We start from the raw sequence: 18,812 nt of genomic DNA, 5'->3' as shown, positions 1-18,812 counted from the left end.
AGTTCAAACAGAAATCATAACTTTTACTCATAAATCATAAGACTTTTACTACAATCCATCAGTCTTATGACAGCCGTTACCAGAATATTGAAATGCTTTAACGCAATCCGCGCCTTTGTTTACTTTTCCTTGTTCCGTGAAATCAAAACAAACATTTTTGCGTGCTGACTCAATCGGTCCGAAAACACTGTTTTTTACTTTCAAAAATATCGCCAGAATCGCACGTCAGGTAATCAAATAGAGATAATCAAGGGTAGTGGTTTTGAAAACTAAACTGAACAATATTTTTCCGTATAGCTCTGAGCATTTGAACTCACACCATTTTTGCAACCCTGGGGTAAGTTTAAACCAGTGAAAATCGCCTTTTTTTTAAATTGCAGATGCCGGACGTTATTTGTCGGTGATTACTGTATGAATGAATTATAATAAATTAATAAAATAAGAATCATTCATATTCCGTTCTTCAGTATGTTCTACATAATTTATAAGCGGAGCGATTTCGTCCGTGGCTCAATGAAATGATACATCACGTAGATTTTTATGCCGTCTGATGGAGAGCGTTTGTGTATATTTACATCACATACACACACTGCAATTGTTTTTATTCGTTAGCAAAGGTAGATCGAGATGGATGAAAATTGTGGAACAATTATATAATCACCTGTTACCTTGTGTGATACTGCGAAAATTACGCAAACCATCGACTATTTTCAGAGCCTGTTTATTACAAAGTTATTTCTAAAAATAACAAATGAATTGAATGAAATTATGTTGTAGTCCTACGTCAAGGATACAATCGTATCCTGAACACCATTCTCTAATACGTTGTTATTTGTCATGTTATCATTTTCCGAAAAAATTGTGCTTACTCGGTGGAAGGTAACAACAAACTGGTTAATACTAATGTTTAAGTGAAGTACAAAATTTTTAAACTCCCTTAATTAGGCGCACGTAATGCTCTGAATCAGTGCGGTGAAAATTCAGTCTCAATCGAAAGAAATCGACGAAACTGACAAAGAATACCATTCGTCACAAAAGAAAGCATTGCTCGATCGCTTGAATTTGGCTAACCTTGTCAACTGAGCTCCGAAAGGATTCATTGTCAAACGACGCTCTTCCTTCTCATTTGAATGGGATGTATGTATTTGGCCGAACGAAAACAAATAATTCATCCTCACAACCTCGGCTTTCCGCATTGAAGCATGATTTCGACTTATTCGCTGTCATATAAACAGGGCATACACAGAGCAGGTGATGGGAGAGCATTTTCTAATACCCCTTACTCATGTATTAGCATCTCTCACAATAATGCGAGGAGCGTAAGAATAAAGAAATAAAAAAATCACTCTCGCCAGTTGAGTCTAGTCTCTCCTCTGTGTTTCTCTGAAAACAAACCAAAGCATCGTCGGGTGTCAATTGAGTGTCGGTCACTAGTTCATTGATAGAGACAGACGTAAATCTCAAACTCAAGCGGCTTGAATGAAGGTGCGATTATTCAATCGAATGGTGAGAAGTGAGAAGAGATCCGTATGAGTGAAGCATGCCCGTACATCAAAGTAGCCAATGAACCCGCGATATTGGTGTGAAGAGAAGTGTTATCAACTGATGGCATATGATATTTGTCGTTCGATTTCAAATGAATGAATTGATTATTTTCAGCATTGCTCTGACAACAATTGAAAGGATAATTTTGAGAGATGAAATATTGCCATTTAGGCTTCACCCGTTTTCGGCTTATGGGATATAAATAAACCATTCACAATTACAAATCACAATCTTTGTCCAGCTGCGAGTCGAAAAATTCCCTTCTATTGCTGATATAAAAAAACCAAGGTTTCACCCAATAAAAAGAAATAACTTATAAATGGAAGATTTCGCATACAGCGGTGCGATTTTGTTCCGTGGAGACATCGAGCCGATGTTCATGTCGTCTGGTCGATAGGGTTTCTGTATTTATGCATCACACGCACACATTGTTACTTTTTTAATGCGTTGCTGAAACTGGGTTGAAGTGGTTAAAATATGAGAAAATAATGGTACTATTGAAATAAAATATAATCACCTGTGACCGAGTATATGCCAACTGCGAAAAAGACACGGTGAATATTCTTTGCAATGCGTGAATTAACACAAGGCATCAACTTGCGACATATAACCAGCTCGTGTATTGTTCTCGTGAGGACAAAAATCAATCATGCTGCTAAACTAGCTATGAGGGTCGTTCAAAGAATAAGTTTCAGTGCCTCAGAAATCGCGGAAAAATAAAGTTAGGACAAAAAACAAAGTATTTTCGTAATCTACGTTTTATTTTCTATTTTTCTACATAATCGCCGTAACGTTGGAGGCATTTCTAATAGCGTGGCACGAGTTTTACTATTCCGAGCGCTAAGTGCGTAGCGTTCAACTTTTTGAAGTACGATTTAACTGCGTCAAGAATTGCTTCAGCGTTATCGAATCATTGACCGCCGAACGCCTTATTGACGAAAGGAGTGTTCCTCATCCACGATAATGCGCGGCCCCATTCTGCTCGCGCAACTCGAGAGCAATTGAAAAAAAAAAAAAAATGGACTGTGTTCGAGCATCCTCCTTACTCCCCAGACCTCGCCCCTAGCGACTATCACTTATTCACGGTGATGAAACAGGCGTTCGGCGGTCAACGATTCGATAACACTGAAGAAATTCGTGACACAGTTGCATCGTACTTCGAAAAGTTGGACGCTACGCACTTCGCGCTCGGAATACTAAAACTCGTGCCACGCTATTAGAAATGCCTCCAACGTTACGGCGATTATGTAGAAAAATAGAAAATAAAACGTAGATTACGAAAATCACCTTGTTTTTGTCCTAACTTTATTTTTCCGCGATTTCTGAGGCACTGAAACAGTTTTTGAACGACTCTCGTATTTCGAAAATGCACGGTAAATGGGGAACGCACGGTGAATGGCGACTTAACAGTACTTTTTTTTTGTTTTAAATCATTTATTTTCAATTGGCTCAGCAACGTTAAGCATCAATGAGCCGTGTTTGTGAATAGGGAAAAGCCCATGTGAGTAGAACTATGCAAATGTTCTTTCTCAAAAAGGCATAAAAACCCTATAGTTTTTTCAAGAAATGATACAATATAAATAATTATATAACAATACATAATAAAATAATATTTGAGGCTTCTTCTTGAGGATGTTTTGATAGAGATAACCACCTCCTTGAAGATTACGTGCGAATGCGTGAATCTGAATGTGTTTAAGTTCTGAGGGAAATAGTTGGAGAAAAATGAAAACATTAAAACCATAGATTATTGGTAAATAATAGAATTATTAATAACAAAAAACAAAAAAAAAGTTGGAGATGTAAACGATAATTAAAAATAACAGAAAAAATACACACATACTCATACTTGAAAGTGTATGGACTTGAGGAAATAATATATCAACGAAATAGCATCGAGATTGCGTGTAGCCAGAACGTCGCGGATCGAAACATAGGGGGTCATTCCCTTTTCGCGGAAATTTTCTATTAAAGATAACCTGTTATTTTGAAAATCAGAGCAATACCACACAATGTGATCAATATCGTGATAACCTATACCGCAAACACATAAGTTACTATCACTAATATTAATTCGGAAAAGATGTGCATTCGAGGAATAATGATTAGACATTAGTCTGCACACTACCCGTATGAAATCACGAGAATAATTATATCTTTTGAACCATGATTTGAGGGAAACTTTAGGAATGATAGAATACAGCCACCGACCTTTATCACTTCCATTCCAACTTGTCTACCAAGATTCAAGTGCACGTTCACGAGGAATATTGAGATATTCATCAAAAGTAATGGGCCTATGAAATAAGACTCCTTCCATTGCGCCCTTTTTAGCTAGAAAATCTGCTTTTTCATTTCCTGGTATCGAACAATGAGAGGGAATCCATACAAAAGTGATATTAAATGATCTACTCATCAAAACACTTAGAAGCTGTTGGATTCCAGACAAGAAATACGAAGAATATCTAGACCTTACCGAACGAAGTGCCTCTAAAGAGCTGAGACTATCAGAAAAGATGTAAAAATGTTCGGGTGACAAGGACTGAATATGTTGTAAAGCAGTGTATATCGCAGCCAATTCCGCAACAAACACCGAACAAGGTAAACTAAGCTTACGGAATGTGGAGAAGTCAATATTAAATACCCCAAAGCCTGTGGAACCATGAAGACTGGATCCATCAGTAAAAAAAGTTTTGGTTGAGTCAATATGTTTATATCTTGACAAGAACATTGCAGGCATAACTATTTGGCGGAGATCACCTGAAATACCACTAACATAAACTTTCATTGTCAAGTCAAAATTAATAGAAGGATTGAACAAAATTGAAGGAATGGATTGGAAACCAGATGAATCCGATGGGCTTTCCAGGGTCAGAAATTCATGATATAGTAACATTCGCTTAGATTGAGTACCTAAGGTTAGCATTTTTTCAAAGTTTGCTATCACTATCGGATTGAGTGTTTCACAACGTATCAAAAAACGGAATGATAACTCGAAAAAGCGCACAGAAAGAGGAAGGATGCCAGCTAAAATTTCTAGGCTCATCCTAGAGCAATACGCAATCAGCGATATTGAATTCTCTCCAGTTGCAGAATATGAGTACGGGCAGCGGATCTGAAGCAAAAACTTCCATACTCCATAACAGATAGAACGGTTGTTTTATACAACCTAATTAAGTCGTCAGGATGGGCCCCCCACCAAGTCCCTGTTATGGATCGAAGAAAATTTATTCGTTTCTGACATTTTTGTTTCAAGTAGCCTATGTGTTTACCCCATGTGCCTCTGGAGTCAAACACAACTCCTAAATACTTGAATGACAAAGAGAGCCTAATTGTTCTACCCAAAAGTTTAAGTTGCAGTTGAGCAGGATGGTGTTTTCTTGAAAACACAACCATCTCTGACTTTTCAGTAGAAAACTCAAAACCCAATTTACAAGCCCAATCAACCAAATTATCAAGACAAATCTGCAAGGGATTATACAGATCAATAATGTCTTTGCCCATTACCGACACTACGCAATCATCTGCATATTGTCTCAAAGTACAATTACCTGATAAACAAACATCAATGTCATTTACATAAAAGTTGTAAAGGATTGGACTAAGACATGAGACCCATGTAGCTAATTCGTAAAACTGACGAAGAACCTTGGGAAAAACTCATATGTTTTTCACGCATAAGGTTAAACAGAAAACTATTTAATTTTGGAGAAAACCCATTTAGATGAAGTTTTTCAAAAAGAACCTCAATGGAAACTGAATCAAAGGCACCCTTGATGTCCAGGAACACTGATGCCATTTGTTGCTTTTTACTCAAGGCGATGTCAACCTCTGATGAAAGCAGAGCAAGACAATCATTAGTTCCTTTGCCTCTACGAAACCCGAACTGCGAAGGTGAGAGAAGGTTGTTGGATTCTATCCAGCTGTCTAAGCGACTTAGAATCATTTTCTCTAATAATTTGCGAATGCAAGAAAGCATTGCTATTGGTCTATAAGAATTATAATCAGACGCAGGTTTACCAGGTTTCAGAATAGCTATAACTTTGATCTGTCGCCACTCATGTGGAACAACGTTCTGCTCAAGAAAAACATTGAACAATTTTAACAAACGTTTCTTCGCATTATCAGGAAGGTTTTTCAATAAGTTGAATTTGATCCTATCTGACCCCGGCACCGAATTGTTACATGACAGAAGTGCAAGCGAAAATTCAGCCATACTGAATGGAGGAGCAATATCATCAGATGTCTCCAGGAAGGGAGGTGGAGCGGGGGCTGAATCTGGGCATATCTTCTTGGCAAAGTCAAAAATCCACCTTTCAGAATATTCAATCTGTTCATTTGAATGAGAAGAATTTCTCATTTGTCTGGCAACTCTCCAAAGAGTGCTCAAAGAAGACTCTCGGGAAAGCCCATTCACAAAATTACGCCAATAACCTCTTTTTTTGGCTTTTATGAAGCTTTTGAATTTACGCTCCAGATAAATGTAATTGTCGTAACGTTCGTACGAACCCGATTTACGCCAATCCTTGAACGCATTCGATTTTTCTTTATAAAGATCTGTGCAATCTTGATCCCACCACAGATTAGGAGGACGACTGCGAAACGAATTCCCAGGGAAACGTTTCGTCTGAGCATCAATAGCACTATCATGAATTAATCCAGCTAGAAAATTATACTCTTCTAACGGGGGTAACTCATGAACTAATGCCACTGATTCTGAAATAATTGAAGAATATCTCTTCCAATCAATGTTTCTAGATAAATCATGCTGAACATTCCTGACGATTCAGAATAATTCGAAATAGAAACGGTGATTGGCAAATGATCACTTCCATGTGGATCTTGGATAACCTTCCAATAACAATCTAATGATAAAGAGGAAGAACAAAGGGATAGATCTAAGCGACTTGCGCGGCCTGGTGATGGAGCAATTCTTGTTATATCACCTGTATTCAAAATTGTCATGTTGAATTCATCGCATAGATCATAAATAGAATTAGCTCTGCGATCGTCAAAAGACTCACCCCAGTCAATTCCATGTGAGTTGAAATCTCCTAAAATAAGATGAGGTTGCGGTAGAAGCTCAATTATATTCACAAGGTTTCGATAATTAAGCATTGTACTCGGAGGAATAAAATAGAAGCAATGCACAAATCTCTACCCTTGATACGTGCCTGACACGCAAGAATTTCAATTCCTGTGACTAAAGGCAAGGGAATCCTGTAAAATGGATAAAAAATGGATCACAATGCAAAAAATGGAGCATTTGCTTGAAAGAGTCAAGTTTTGGTAGAAGACTTCTACAATTCCACTGTAAAATAGTAGATTTCTCTGACCCATTCAATAAATTAGGCATCGAAATTAATGAAGGAGAGGAAGGGCCACTTTGAAACCATTTGCTTAGCTAACTGACTGATAGTAGGGAGCCAAGCAGAAATGAGACATTTAATTGAATCTGAAATTCCGAAAATATCAAAGATCCATCCAACAATCGAAGAAAAAGAAATACCTCCTGTAAATGATTGGGGTTCAGGAGCCGATTGAGAAGCGAATCTGGAATGACATGACAATTCAGGGAAATGAACGTCATAGTTAGAGGATCCCCAACCAGGAGGGTTATTGTTGGAAGGAGCAGAAAAATGAGAAGAAGCTTCTGGTTGATTAGAGGATAACCCTCTTTTTTTAGCAGGCTTGGAGGAGGAAGTATTTTTTCTCTTTCTAGCTCTTCTCGCGATTATTGGATCGAAAGTAGTATCCGATTCATTATCCTCTGATAAAACAGAGAAACGATTTTCTGAAACCTCGGATACCTGAGGTGAAGCTGCCTTAAGAATATCAGCAAAGGTTCGCTTAGAACGATCCTTAAGTGATTGTTTAAGTTTAATAGAACGGGATTTGTATTTTGGACATTCCTTAACTGTGTGAGGAACACCTCCACAAAGAATGCATTTATCAGCATCCTTATTGCAAGTGCTTTCATCATGGTCGACTCCACATTTAGAACATTTAATTTTATTGCAACAGAAGGTTTTAGTGTGACCTAACTGTTTGCAATTAGTGCATGTCATAATTTTGGGAGTAAATAATCGACTGGAAGACGAAGCTTATCAATGAGCACATAATTTGGAAGAGCTGTGCCCTCAAAGGAGATTCTGAAAGAACCAGATGGGAAATATTTCTTTTCGTTACCATCCATTAAAAATGAATTCAGGGATCTTACTTCCAAAATTTTCACATGAGGAAGTTTTACATCATGAAAAATACCCTCTGCGTTTTCGAAATCTTTTAGTTGGAGAGATTTTTCCGAAACCACACCATCGATTTCAAATAAAAAATCAGTGAACAAAGAATTATTAACAATCGCATTAGCGTCTTTGCAATCCGAGAGCACAACACGAAGTTTGTCTTTATTCACTTTTGTAATTTCCAAGACACTTGAGTACTTAGACTTCAAGTCTTTGCAAATTTGGGTCACCCTTAAAGGTTTCCCTTTGGGACGGAAGAATACCACCCAACGTGTTTTCGATGATCCCGAAACGTTCTGGTATTGTCGAATTCGAGAAAGATTTTTGGAAGGAACATTCTCAATGATTGAATGCTGAAGAGAATTAATTGGATTTTGAACCGAGGTGAGTGAAACAGGATCATTTGTTGGATGTGTAGAATTTTTTGTTGGGTTGGGTATCGAATTTGACAGTAATTGATTCTTCTTTTTCTTTGAAGGACGAACTTCAGAAAAACAATCATGAGGAGTATCTACGATGGTCATATCGGAGGTTTCGTTCCCCTCCATAGAAAAATTTGTGAAACAAAACTGAGAGTAGAAAGAGCATAAAACGTCTAACACGCACAGAAGTTAAAATAATTATATATGTATTAAAAAAATAATAATTAAATAAATAAAGAAACAGATAAATAGAATAAATCAAAACAAAAACTTAGCTGCTTATTAGAAAAATTAGAAAAATTTGTGAAACAAAACTGAGAGTAGAAAGAGCATAAAACGTCTAACACGCACAGAAGTTAAAATAATTATATATGTATTAAAAAAATAATAATTAAATAAATAAAGAAACAGATAAATAGAATAAAACAAAACAAAAACTTAGCTGCTTATTAGAAAAATTAGAAAAATTTGTGAAACAAAACTGAGAGTAGAAAGAGCATAAAACGTCTAACACGCACAGAAGTTAAAATAATTATATATGTATTAAAAAAATAATAATCAAATAAATAAAGAAACAGATAAATAGAATAAAACAAAACAAAAACTTAGCTGCTTAATATTTTCCAGTGGCAAGAAATCTTCAAAAATCCTGTTCCAAGGTTCAATACAGCTTCACACACCGAAAGTACTTGAAAATGCAAAAATCGAATATCTTCTTCGGGGAATTTCACTCGCTGAACAAATGGGTCCAGTAACTGCACTATTTCTTCCGGAAAAGGTTTTCAAAACGCTGAAATGTCTTAGAGAAAGAAAAATCACAAAGAAAATCTGAAATATTTGTTATGATGAAAATTATACGTCACCTTTATTCCAACTTAACAGTATAATCATTTTGATTTTCTTAAGCCGAACAAGAACGAATAGAACCATGAATATAAATCTACTTGGAAATAATTTAGCTATAGAGTCAATCGTATCGGTATTCAAATGAGGTTTAAATCAAATTCTGTCCATTTCCCACAAACAAAATTAATAGCCTGGTTTCATTATCCGCAGTCTAATTGTCGAAATGTTATCCGACCGAGAACGGAGCGCCCACCCCCAACCCCAACATGACTGCATCGTTAATCATGTTAGCCACTCGAATGACAAACCGCCTCAGAAAACGCACGTTTTCATTTATTGCGTCTCTTCCGCATCCCCACAAACACTCACACACACACACTCGCTAGGCAGCCTCATAAAATGCTCAATTTTATTTCTGCTTCTATGTTTCTTTTTGCAGCCCATCGGCACTGGCTCGGTACTTGAGCTGCTTCAATCCCGACCAAGACGTCTACATGGGTGAACGATACGGATACCATCTGCTCGCTTGGGATGGGAGCGAGGCGACGGACGACGGCCAGGGATACAACTACGTCACTGGTGGGGGTGGCATAGTCATTAGTGTTAAAATCCTTGCCGCATTGCTAAGCTCGTGCGAGTGTCCGTCTGCATCCTCACCGGACGATATGATCATTGCGGCCTGTCTGTACCGACTCGGCGTTCGTCCCATCCATTCGCCCCTGTTTCACCAAGCTCGCCCCTCTGACTATCCCCCGGAAACCTTAGATGCTGGCAGCATCTCCTTCCACAAGCACTGGCAAATTGATCCCTATCAGGTGTACAACAGGTGGTTTAGACAACACGACGAAATGTGGTACAGGGATCGAAAATCAACCCCCCGCTCATCCCAGGAGCCGTTCGTAGATGATAGACCCACGCCAACCGAAGACACAACACTACTCCAGCCGAAACATATCAGTAACGATAACGATAGTACACGGGAGGAACATGGCCGGCTGCCCCGTGGCATCACGACGAAGGTCGCAGCCTCGCAGCATTCCGTGCACAACAAACCAGATCAGAAACCGAAGTCGGCGGGTGTAACCACGCCGATGACAAATGATTACCGTCGTTATCAAAGCGAACATATCAGCAAACATTTCTGCGAAAATAATGAGCTCCAATCAAACAGCAACATGCTACTGCTGAGTAAGCATCGTCAGAGCAGCGCTAGCAGCAGCCGCTTCCAGGAACCTAACATAATCAAACATACCGAATTTTAGAGGGCGGAAAAAGATCTTGCCAATAATAGACGAAAAAAGAGGGGGTGAATAAACCTTTTTTTCTCGTGAGCGACACCACCAATGAATACAAAACCATATATATGATTTGAGGCTACTTTAATTTGAAGTACTTTTGTTTAAGAATTGATTGTGATAATCACTGGATTGTGAAGAAGTCCCCCTCATACCCCATTGTTCAATACATATATAGATTGTACTTATACTTTAGAATAAACAACCGTTTTCTAAGGCTTTAAACAAAAAGATGGTTTCCTTTCATTTATGATGACAACGTGGTAACCCACCCAATTTACACTAGCCACAGTGGAAGGGGTAATTAAATTACTCACAATGACCATTCTTTCGAACCTGATATTGGGGAAGTATGTAATACACAGGCACTCGAGAGCTCCACGAGGGTCCCACAAACTAATTATCTTTGAATCGGAGTCGAATCGATTCGACGCCGGTCAAGGCTATCTAATTATGAATCCAATCGGAATTACTGGGCTGCCACCGTTTGTGGAAGATAATTTTCACGAGATCAGCACATGTACAGGTCGAGTGTTTACTGTCCCCTGATTGTTGTTGGCGGCTTCAGGTTTGCATAATGATAATTAAATCGATTGTGTACACACACTGTGAAGAATCGAGTTGGAAACGAGGAGTATAGGTTCTTGTTGAGGTAAGCACCAAAACTTTTTAAATCAACTACTTGCATAGCAAAGATGTCTCATAAAAGGCATAGTAAAAATATCTCCATGATTTTGACATGCGAGGTCTTATTAGAATAATCCGATTTAGATCAAATATGAAATATATTATTCGATAACTTGTTGCCATGTTTTAAGTAATTCCATCGTACCACTCTCACAGAAACTCTCATCTTAATTTGCAAAAACTGGGACAGTTGATTAATAGAAGAAGCTTCTCTCGATTTTTTTAACAGCAGAACTATTCACCGTAGACACGAAACGGGGGATCTATCAAGCTCAATCGAAAAGCTCGGAGCGCTCATGTCGAGTCACTATGGTCTACCGTTGTCCAGATATAATATAATAAACTCTATTATATAAATCGAGTCGATAAGAATTTTGCTCGTTAACTATATTTTGTTATTTTAGAGCAAAGTCGATAGCATCGACTGAGTGAAAGCTATCGGTGCAATTGTCATTATTTTCAAGTTGTTTGGCTTGTTTGTTACATTCGTTCAGAGAATTAGTTTATTTTCGTTTGCGTATCTGATATTTTCCCTTCGGGAAACATTTAAGAAACGCTTAAATATATGCAATTTGAAACACATGAAGTTCGAGCTAGAACTAGACTCAATAAGATTATCTCGATTAACGGTAACGAAGGAGGTCTTCGTGACCTAATTGGTTGCGTGTCCGCAACTAAGCGAACGATAATGAGCTCATAACTCAGGGCCCCTCAACTGACCATCTTTGTGTGTTATTCTAGCTACTAAGTCCACGCAACAATCATCATGTGACGGTAATCCCAGTCCCTTACCGCTAACATTTTCGGTCTGCTGCATCGGTAATTGCCACTTTTAATAACACAACAATCAAAGCCTCATATCAACAGTTTCGCTGTGAACAGCCCAACTGAGAACATTCGAACAATAGGAATTGTCTCCGCCCAGAGAGGTATCTGAGCAGAGTACCGAAGTAGAGTAGACTGGCTACCCGATGAGTGATAAGAGATGAGATCGAATATAGTCAAGACGCTTGATCTATACTGATTGATGAGTTTATTGCGACTGACATGTACTGAACATATTTTGACTTATTTATACGGTCCCGCCGTCCTTATATCTATCTATTAGAGGCGAATGAACTGAAAAGTTTAAAGCCTCTTTAATTCAACATCATCATCATTATATCTATAACGTCTTTTGTTTAGGTTGAGTCTTGAATATTCGCTATAAAACAATTGGGTTTGTATTCCCCGTTTTCTATAGCGATATTTTTCCTGTCTCTGACAATTCGCTTTGTTGTTGTTCGTTTGTTATGATTGTTTATACGGTGTTTTGTTGTGCTGTTGTGTTTTGTGAGAGGTAAGTATCGTGTATTGTGTATTGTGCATGATATAATGTTATTCGTATTTTGCAGGTAATTTTTCCTAGAACAAAGGTAAGTGAATGAATATTTGATCCACATAGTTTACTAATTGTTCTTCCTATCCAGGTGCGGATTTAGATCCTTTTGCTGCGGACTCGGTCGCGTTATTAGTGTTTAGTTTCTTAGTTTTTGTTGTGTATTAAATGAAGTGTTTCTATGAGAATAAACAGTGTGTTTGTTTTGATGATCTGGTCTGGGCCGTGACATTCCGCACACCAAAATTGAGTTCAATTTTATTGTTATGGTTGGTGCTACGTTGATGACGATAGGTATGTCTGCCGATATGTCCATTGATTTCTCTCAATGTTTGTTGTTGGCCGCCCAACATGAAGGAGTACGCTGTTATTGTCGATGTTTTCTTGTTGATGCTTTGAGTGCCCTCATCGAGAAAATGATTTGTTTCTCCAAGTAACTCGCTGAGCTCAGTATGTGTATGGACATGAATTTTTTTTTATCCCATTTATTTATTAGGCTCATTAGCATTTAGCTGTAACAGAGCCGGGTTTAATCGTGTACATGTACATATGTTTAAGTTTCTATAAATTGTGAATTACACAGTAGTTAGTAGTAGCCATTTAGGCGTTAAGTTTTCTGTTCCATTACATTATGGTAAATTACACAGTAGTAGCCATTTAGGCGTAAGAGTATTCTTTCTGTTCTTCCATTGTTCAGCAGACCGGACAGCGGAGACAGTTGATATTGATCATTGTTGAGTTATTTATAGAACAGCAGCCCGATATTTCTTGCAGAGCAGAGCAGTTGTATGGATGAATCGATCTTTGTTCCACCGTGGATCGATTTCCATCGCTGATGATGGTTACGTGGACGTAGTTATTCTATAACAACACAAAGATGGTCAATTGAGGGCCCTGAGTATGGACATGATGTAATCGCTCGTTCCGTAATGTGGCCACCGCCCACCGTGACAAATAGGTGCGTACGATTTGATTCGATTTGATGCGATGCGCGTTGATTCGATACTTGATTTTGAATCCAGTTGTGCTGCGTTTGCGGTGAATTTTATTAGGCTGCGTTGTATTGACTGGCGATGCGTTGATTATCGTTGCGTTGCGTCGAAATAAGTTGCGTTCTATTACTTTCGCTGCGTTGATTTTCTCGTTTTGTTGAGTTGGATTACATTTCTGTCCGCCGGCAGGCGAAATGTCCCAACATTGTGTGCAATATCGCTCGTCCATCGCTGTTTTCGTTGGTACGTTCGAAATGATTGTAGATTGCGACAAATCCATTAGGTGTTGAGGCTCTTGATGTGGTTTACCTGAAAACTCGAGTAGCAGCGACAGATCTGCTGATGTCGACGAATCATTCACCAGTGGGGTAGAGAAGATGACTGAAGCATTGTTGGTGTGGCAATCAATGCGATGTCGCTTGTCAATCGCAGCTTCCACAGACTCGTACAGCCTCTTTGTTCTACGCTGATGTTCCACTGACTTGAAGTTATCGGTATCGTCGCTACTTTCCTCCATAAGCTCGTCGAAATGGATCATATAGTCTCCATATGCTTCATCCAAGCTGTCTCGCTCAGCGTTGAGATGTTCGCAGCTGGCTGAGTTGAAAAATCAGCTCGTCGACTCTTTGAGCGATGCTCCGTATACGCCGTTCCACCGCAATTTGTCTTCTTCGAAGTCAATCCATGTTTCGACTGTGGTTTCCGACTTTTCAGGATCACGAAGGTAATCCTGTCTACTGGGCCAAAAATGTCTCCGCCTAGATAGGTTCTAAGCGGAGTTCCAGAATGTTGAGATGAGAAGAGATCCTATCTACAGCGCCAATAATGTCTCCGCCAAGAGAGGTATCTGAGCAGAGTTCCAGAGTAATGTTGAGGATACTCATCGATCAGTAAAGTTCAACCTCTTGACTTTATTCGATCTCATCTCATATCCTCAACATTACTCTGGAACTCTGCTCAGATACCTCTCTTGGCGGAGACATTATTGGCGCTGTAGATAGGATCTCTTCTCATCTCAACACTCTGGAACTCCGCCTAGAACCTATCTAGGCGGAGACAGGAATATTCTTAAGGCAGTATTCTAGTCTAGAAATTTGCAAAAACTCAAAATTCTGTAGTTTGTAGTTTGTGGTTATTTCTGTAGTTTAGGCATTCGAGAATTACCCTAGAAAGGACTTATCGAAAATCCTATTATTTACCGAGTTAGAGCCATTTTATTGATTTGGTATCTAACCTGATACGGCCATAACAATGAACTTCAAACGCGCGAAACTATTTTTTTCGAACTGACGTACACGATATCTCAAGTTCTACTGAACCGATTTATGTTGAATTTATATGGATACAATCTGCATCTCTCTATCGCATGAACCTCTAAAAAATAATATTTTGAAAACTTTACTATTTTTAAAAAATCAGGAAACGTAAGAAAAAACCTTTTAAACCGCATTTTGGTTTTCAAACGGCCGTCATTTTGTCAAAAAACTAGTTTTTGCCTTGCCCGAGGTTCATGCGATAGTGGCATCTTTACTGATTCAGAATTTGTTCAATTTTTTTTTGTTTCCGATAAGCAGAAGGGCTGGGTTCGTGTACGCCATGGCACAACATTTTTTTGAACCCTCTCACTTCATCAGCTCTTAACTATTCTAGTTTTGAATATTTTTTCTCCGTTCAATTTTTGTTTTATTGTTAAAAGATAGACGAACAAATAATGATATAATGGATAGTGAAAATATCCTTTGTTTACGGATCTCGAAAAAACGTCCGAAATTCGTGTCTCTACACTAGAACACCCCCTTAAGATAAAAAATGTACACGAATGAATTCGGCTTTGTTACAGCTGAATTGCTAAATGAGCCTAAAAAATAAACTGATGGGATGAAAAAAAGTAAATCTCGATAAACAAAATACGATGATTTTATCGATGTAATAGTGATAGTGATGGTGGATTCTTATCGACTCGATCTGCATAATACGGCCCAATACTTCTAATATATCTTCTTTGGCGATGTTTTCTCGTATCCCGTTCGACTATTAATTGCTTTGGAATCAACCGACATCGCTGGTTACTGCTCCACTTCATTAGATCTTTCAAAACAGAAATGATTTCCCATGCTTCTTGATCGACTGACTCTAGTGGAATATGTGTTAACCCTTTCTTCGGCTTCTACATTCTGTCAAACATATATCGGGAATGTATGTTTTTAAAGAAAATGTTTTATTTATCATCTAAATTTATATTATCGCCTTCAAAATAATCTTCTTCTGAAGCAATACACTTTTTCCAGTGAACAATCCAGCCATCGAAACACTTTTTCTAGCTGTATTTATAAATTGCTTCAGTTCGCTTAGCGAATTCGTTTTTATGTCTTGAATACTGTCAAAAAGGGTCCCACGAAGCGGAAATAGAAAAAAGCCACACGGGGTTATATTGCCAGTAATAATGCGTTGATTGAGCATGGGATCAGAATTTGACCGTTCAAGCATGATTGCGATGACATTTTTGAAGAAAATTGAGCTTTTTTGGCACTAGTCGTGCTGTCACTTTTTTCATGCCCAAAACATCAACCAAAATATGACGAACGGTCTCATGAGAGATAATTAATTTACGGGCTAGTTCTGTCTCTCAAACTTGAATAACGGTTTCCGAGCCCCATTTCTTTTATGTTGTCGATGTTTGCATCAGTTGTTAACCCTCCTGTACTCGCGTGCAAAATCATAACATGTATACTCGCGCACGGTGTCACAGACCGAAAATTGAACTTCTCTGTAATGTTGCCGTTGTGAATTTTCCAGTCTTTATTGACATTTATTTGAAGAAGAGGGTATAATTGAATGAAACAACTCCAAAAATATGTTTTCTCCGTCTTTATTATGTTTTAATAGTCATATAATTCAGCTTCCTCACAATAGAGTAGTTTTTGACACTCCAACACAAATAACGAAAATCGAATTTTTCACTGTTATTAATTAAAAGTAAGCAACTGAATATAAATCATGAAAGTATAAAGAGCTATAAAAACACATAAAAACGTATTAATCGATTGTGGTTTCATTAAAGTAAGAATCAGAACATAGCATAACTGCATGCTCGAAACAAACATATTTGTTACATTTCATGCAGTTGTTGCATATTTTCCGGGTCTTTTATCGAAGAGAAGAATGTACGACGACCTTCTAGATAATTACCAGATGATAAAGGTTCTGGAATATAAAGATTGCATATTTCTAATATTCTGTGTCTCTGTTTTCTTATTAAACTAAGAATTAATGCCTTTTTTTAGATGGGGCATACAAAGATGATATAAAAGGATTTCTAGGAACTTCCTTTTGTTTTTCTTGTTTATATTTTGCTTTTGAGCTTATGAATCTAACAACGAATATATCAACGAATAGTTAATATATGGATACGTTCAATCCAGTTACAAAAGGGACTGATATTAAATAAGAATAGTCAGGTAATGATCTTATGCATTATATTCAATAAATATTCCACGCCACTAACATTAAGTTATACATTTCATTCAACAATATTCTAGAATATGAAAAAAGGCACTTGTCCAAAAAAGTTACTCCTATACTCGCGTCGGTGCGTCAGACCGAAAGTGTTAAAAAAGTGGCATACGTCCTCTTTGTACCAACACATGCGATACGCTAAAAGATGACGAACGACGAATAACGAAGCTAGAGAGAATCGCAAAGTCGTAGTGCTGCTATTTTCTGAGAAATGAACGAATTATTGATTTCTCGGTCTGACAGACCAATGCGCGAGTATAGGAGTATTAAGGAGGATCGTCGTCCTTGGCGTGGTAAATCGTTCATCTTTTCCCCGCCGTCTTTAAATGCCCTATACCATTCATACATACATACACTATGTTTCCGACATAGTTGGGTCACCGAATGTATTCTGCAAAATATCCAACGTTTCGGCACAAGTTCTTTTTTTTGCAATACAAAATAACACGCAACATTTTTGACCAATGACCAATAAAATTATCCATATCAAAAAACAAAGTTAACTTGTTCATACACCCAGAAAATGGACTACTAAAAGAAGCTACCAAATCTTTGATGTAATGCAAACATTAGTAGGATGCAGCAGCGTAGTGTACGGGTGGCAAACCAGGCATTTGCCGGGGGCGCTGACCCTTCGAGGCTCCAAAATCCAAGAATTATTGATAGCAATATTTTACATGTTCCAGCTTTCATCGAGGGAAGCAGCATCCAGTTCGTCTACTCCCGGTAGAGTAGCTTCAAGATGCTGCAAGTATGTAGCAGCAACGTTCGACTCCTGCAGTCGTCGTAGGTGGTACCGTAGTGAGCGCTGGCGTCTTATGGTATTGTAGTACGACTGACAGTTTAAAACGCAGTTTAACCACCACCAGACAGTGGACTGAATCGATGTTAACGCCACGATAGGTCTGACCTCGATGATATCCGAGAAGTGCCTACCCTCGATCAAAACGTGATCTATTTGTGTATCTGTTTGCTGATGTGATCTTCAGGTGTAACGGTATTGGAGGCTGTGCTGGAAGAAGAATCTACGTATGGCCATGTTCTTGGAGGCAGGGAAGTCAATAAGTCTTAGGTTGTTTTCGTTGATTCGCGAATGGACACTGAACCTACAAATTACCGGTCTGAACTCCTCTTGGCCGACCTAAGCATTCAAATCACCGATGACGATTTTGATTTCGTGTTTTAGGCAGCGATAGTATTCACACTCTAGCTGCGCGTAGAACTCTTCTTTATCGTCATTGGTTCTAGCCAAATGGGGGCTGTGGGCGTTGATAATGCTGATGTTGAAGAAGTGGCCTCGCATCCTCAGTCTGCACATTAGGCCGTATGAATAAAAACAAAATTCACCTTTACTTTACTTTAAAGTGACCAGATGGTCAGAGGTCTAACGCGGGACACAAAAACAAAACGTTATGTATATATGATATGTGAACATAAACCATAGTTTAGCGAGTCTAAACTGATCTGTGTTATTTCTTTCCAAGTATCAGCACTCGATTGTGATTTTTCGGTGGTTAAGATTCTGCTTACGCCTGAAAATCACTCGCTCAATCAGAGCATTTACGCCTGGCAAGTACGATTCAAATTCTGCAATTTTCTTCAAATTACCGAATGGAATGCTCGAAAATTCCAATTCATTTTTAATCAATTTTAGGCTGTTGATTCGCAGCAGCAGCACTGTCAAGCAACTTGATTTTTTTCATACTGCAAGCTCCACCCCACAGCGAAGGATTTGGACATCCTGAGACAATTTGTGTGTTTCCAACTCATCTCCCTGCCGCTCCTTAAGCCGGGAGGCCAAAATGGGCATTTTTATGCGGAAGCGTCAGTCGAGACCTGTCGTATCTGAGCAGCAGGCAATCTCACAGAAGGAGTAGCTTGAGGTG

At 38.4% G+C, this 18,812-nt stretch overlaps 1 protein-coding gene across 7 annotated transcripts in view; it reads left to right on the top strand.

Annotated features, from left to right (window-relative positions):
• LOC129778967 (beta-1,3-glucosyltransferase) overlaps positions 1-10,555 on the top strand; it is a 71,481-nt gene extending 60,926 nt beyond the window's left edge. For all 7 annotated transcript variants that reach the window (XM_055786171.1, XM_055786174.1, XM_055786173.1 and 4 more), the window contains exon 8: positions 9,498-10,555. In XM_055786171.1, the coding sequence (XP_055642146.1) occupies positions 9,498-10,320 (823 nt within the window). In that variant the 3' untranslated portion in view covers positions 10,321-10,555. The remainder of the gene's footprint in view (positions 1-9,497) is intronic.
• Positions 10,556-18,812: the final 8,257 nt, after the last annotated feature.

Source organism: Toxorhynchites rutilus, chromosome 3, assembly GCF_029784135.1.
Source record: "Toxorhynchites rutilus septentrionalis strain SRP chromosome 3, ASM2978413v1, whole genome shotgun sequence".
Classification (NCBI taxonomy): domain Eukaryota; kingdom Metazoa; phylum Arthropoda; class Insecta; order Diptera; family Culicidae; genus Toxorhynchites; species Toxorhynchites rutilus.
The sequence above is the reverse complement of the archived record's forward strand: the minus strand, read 5'-3'. Positions and strand labels throughout refer to the sequence as shown.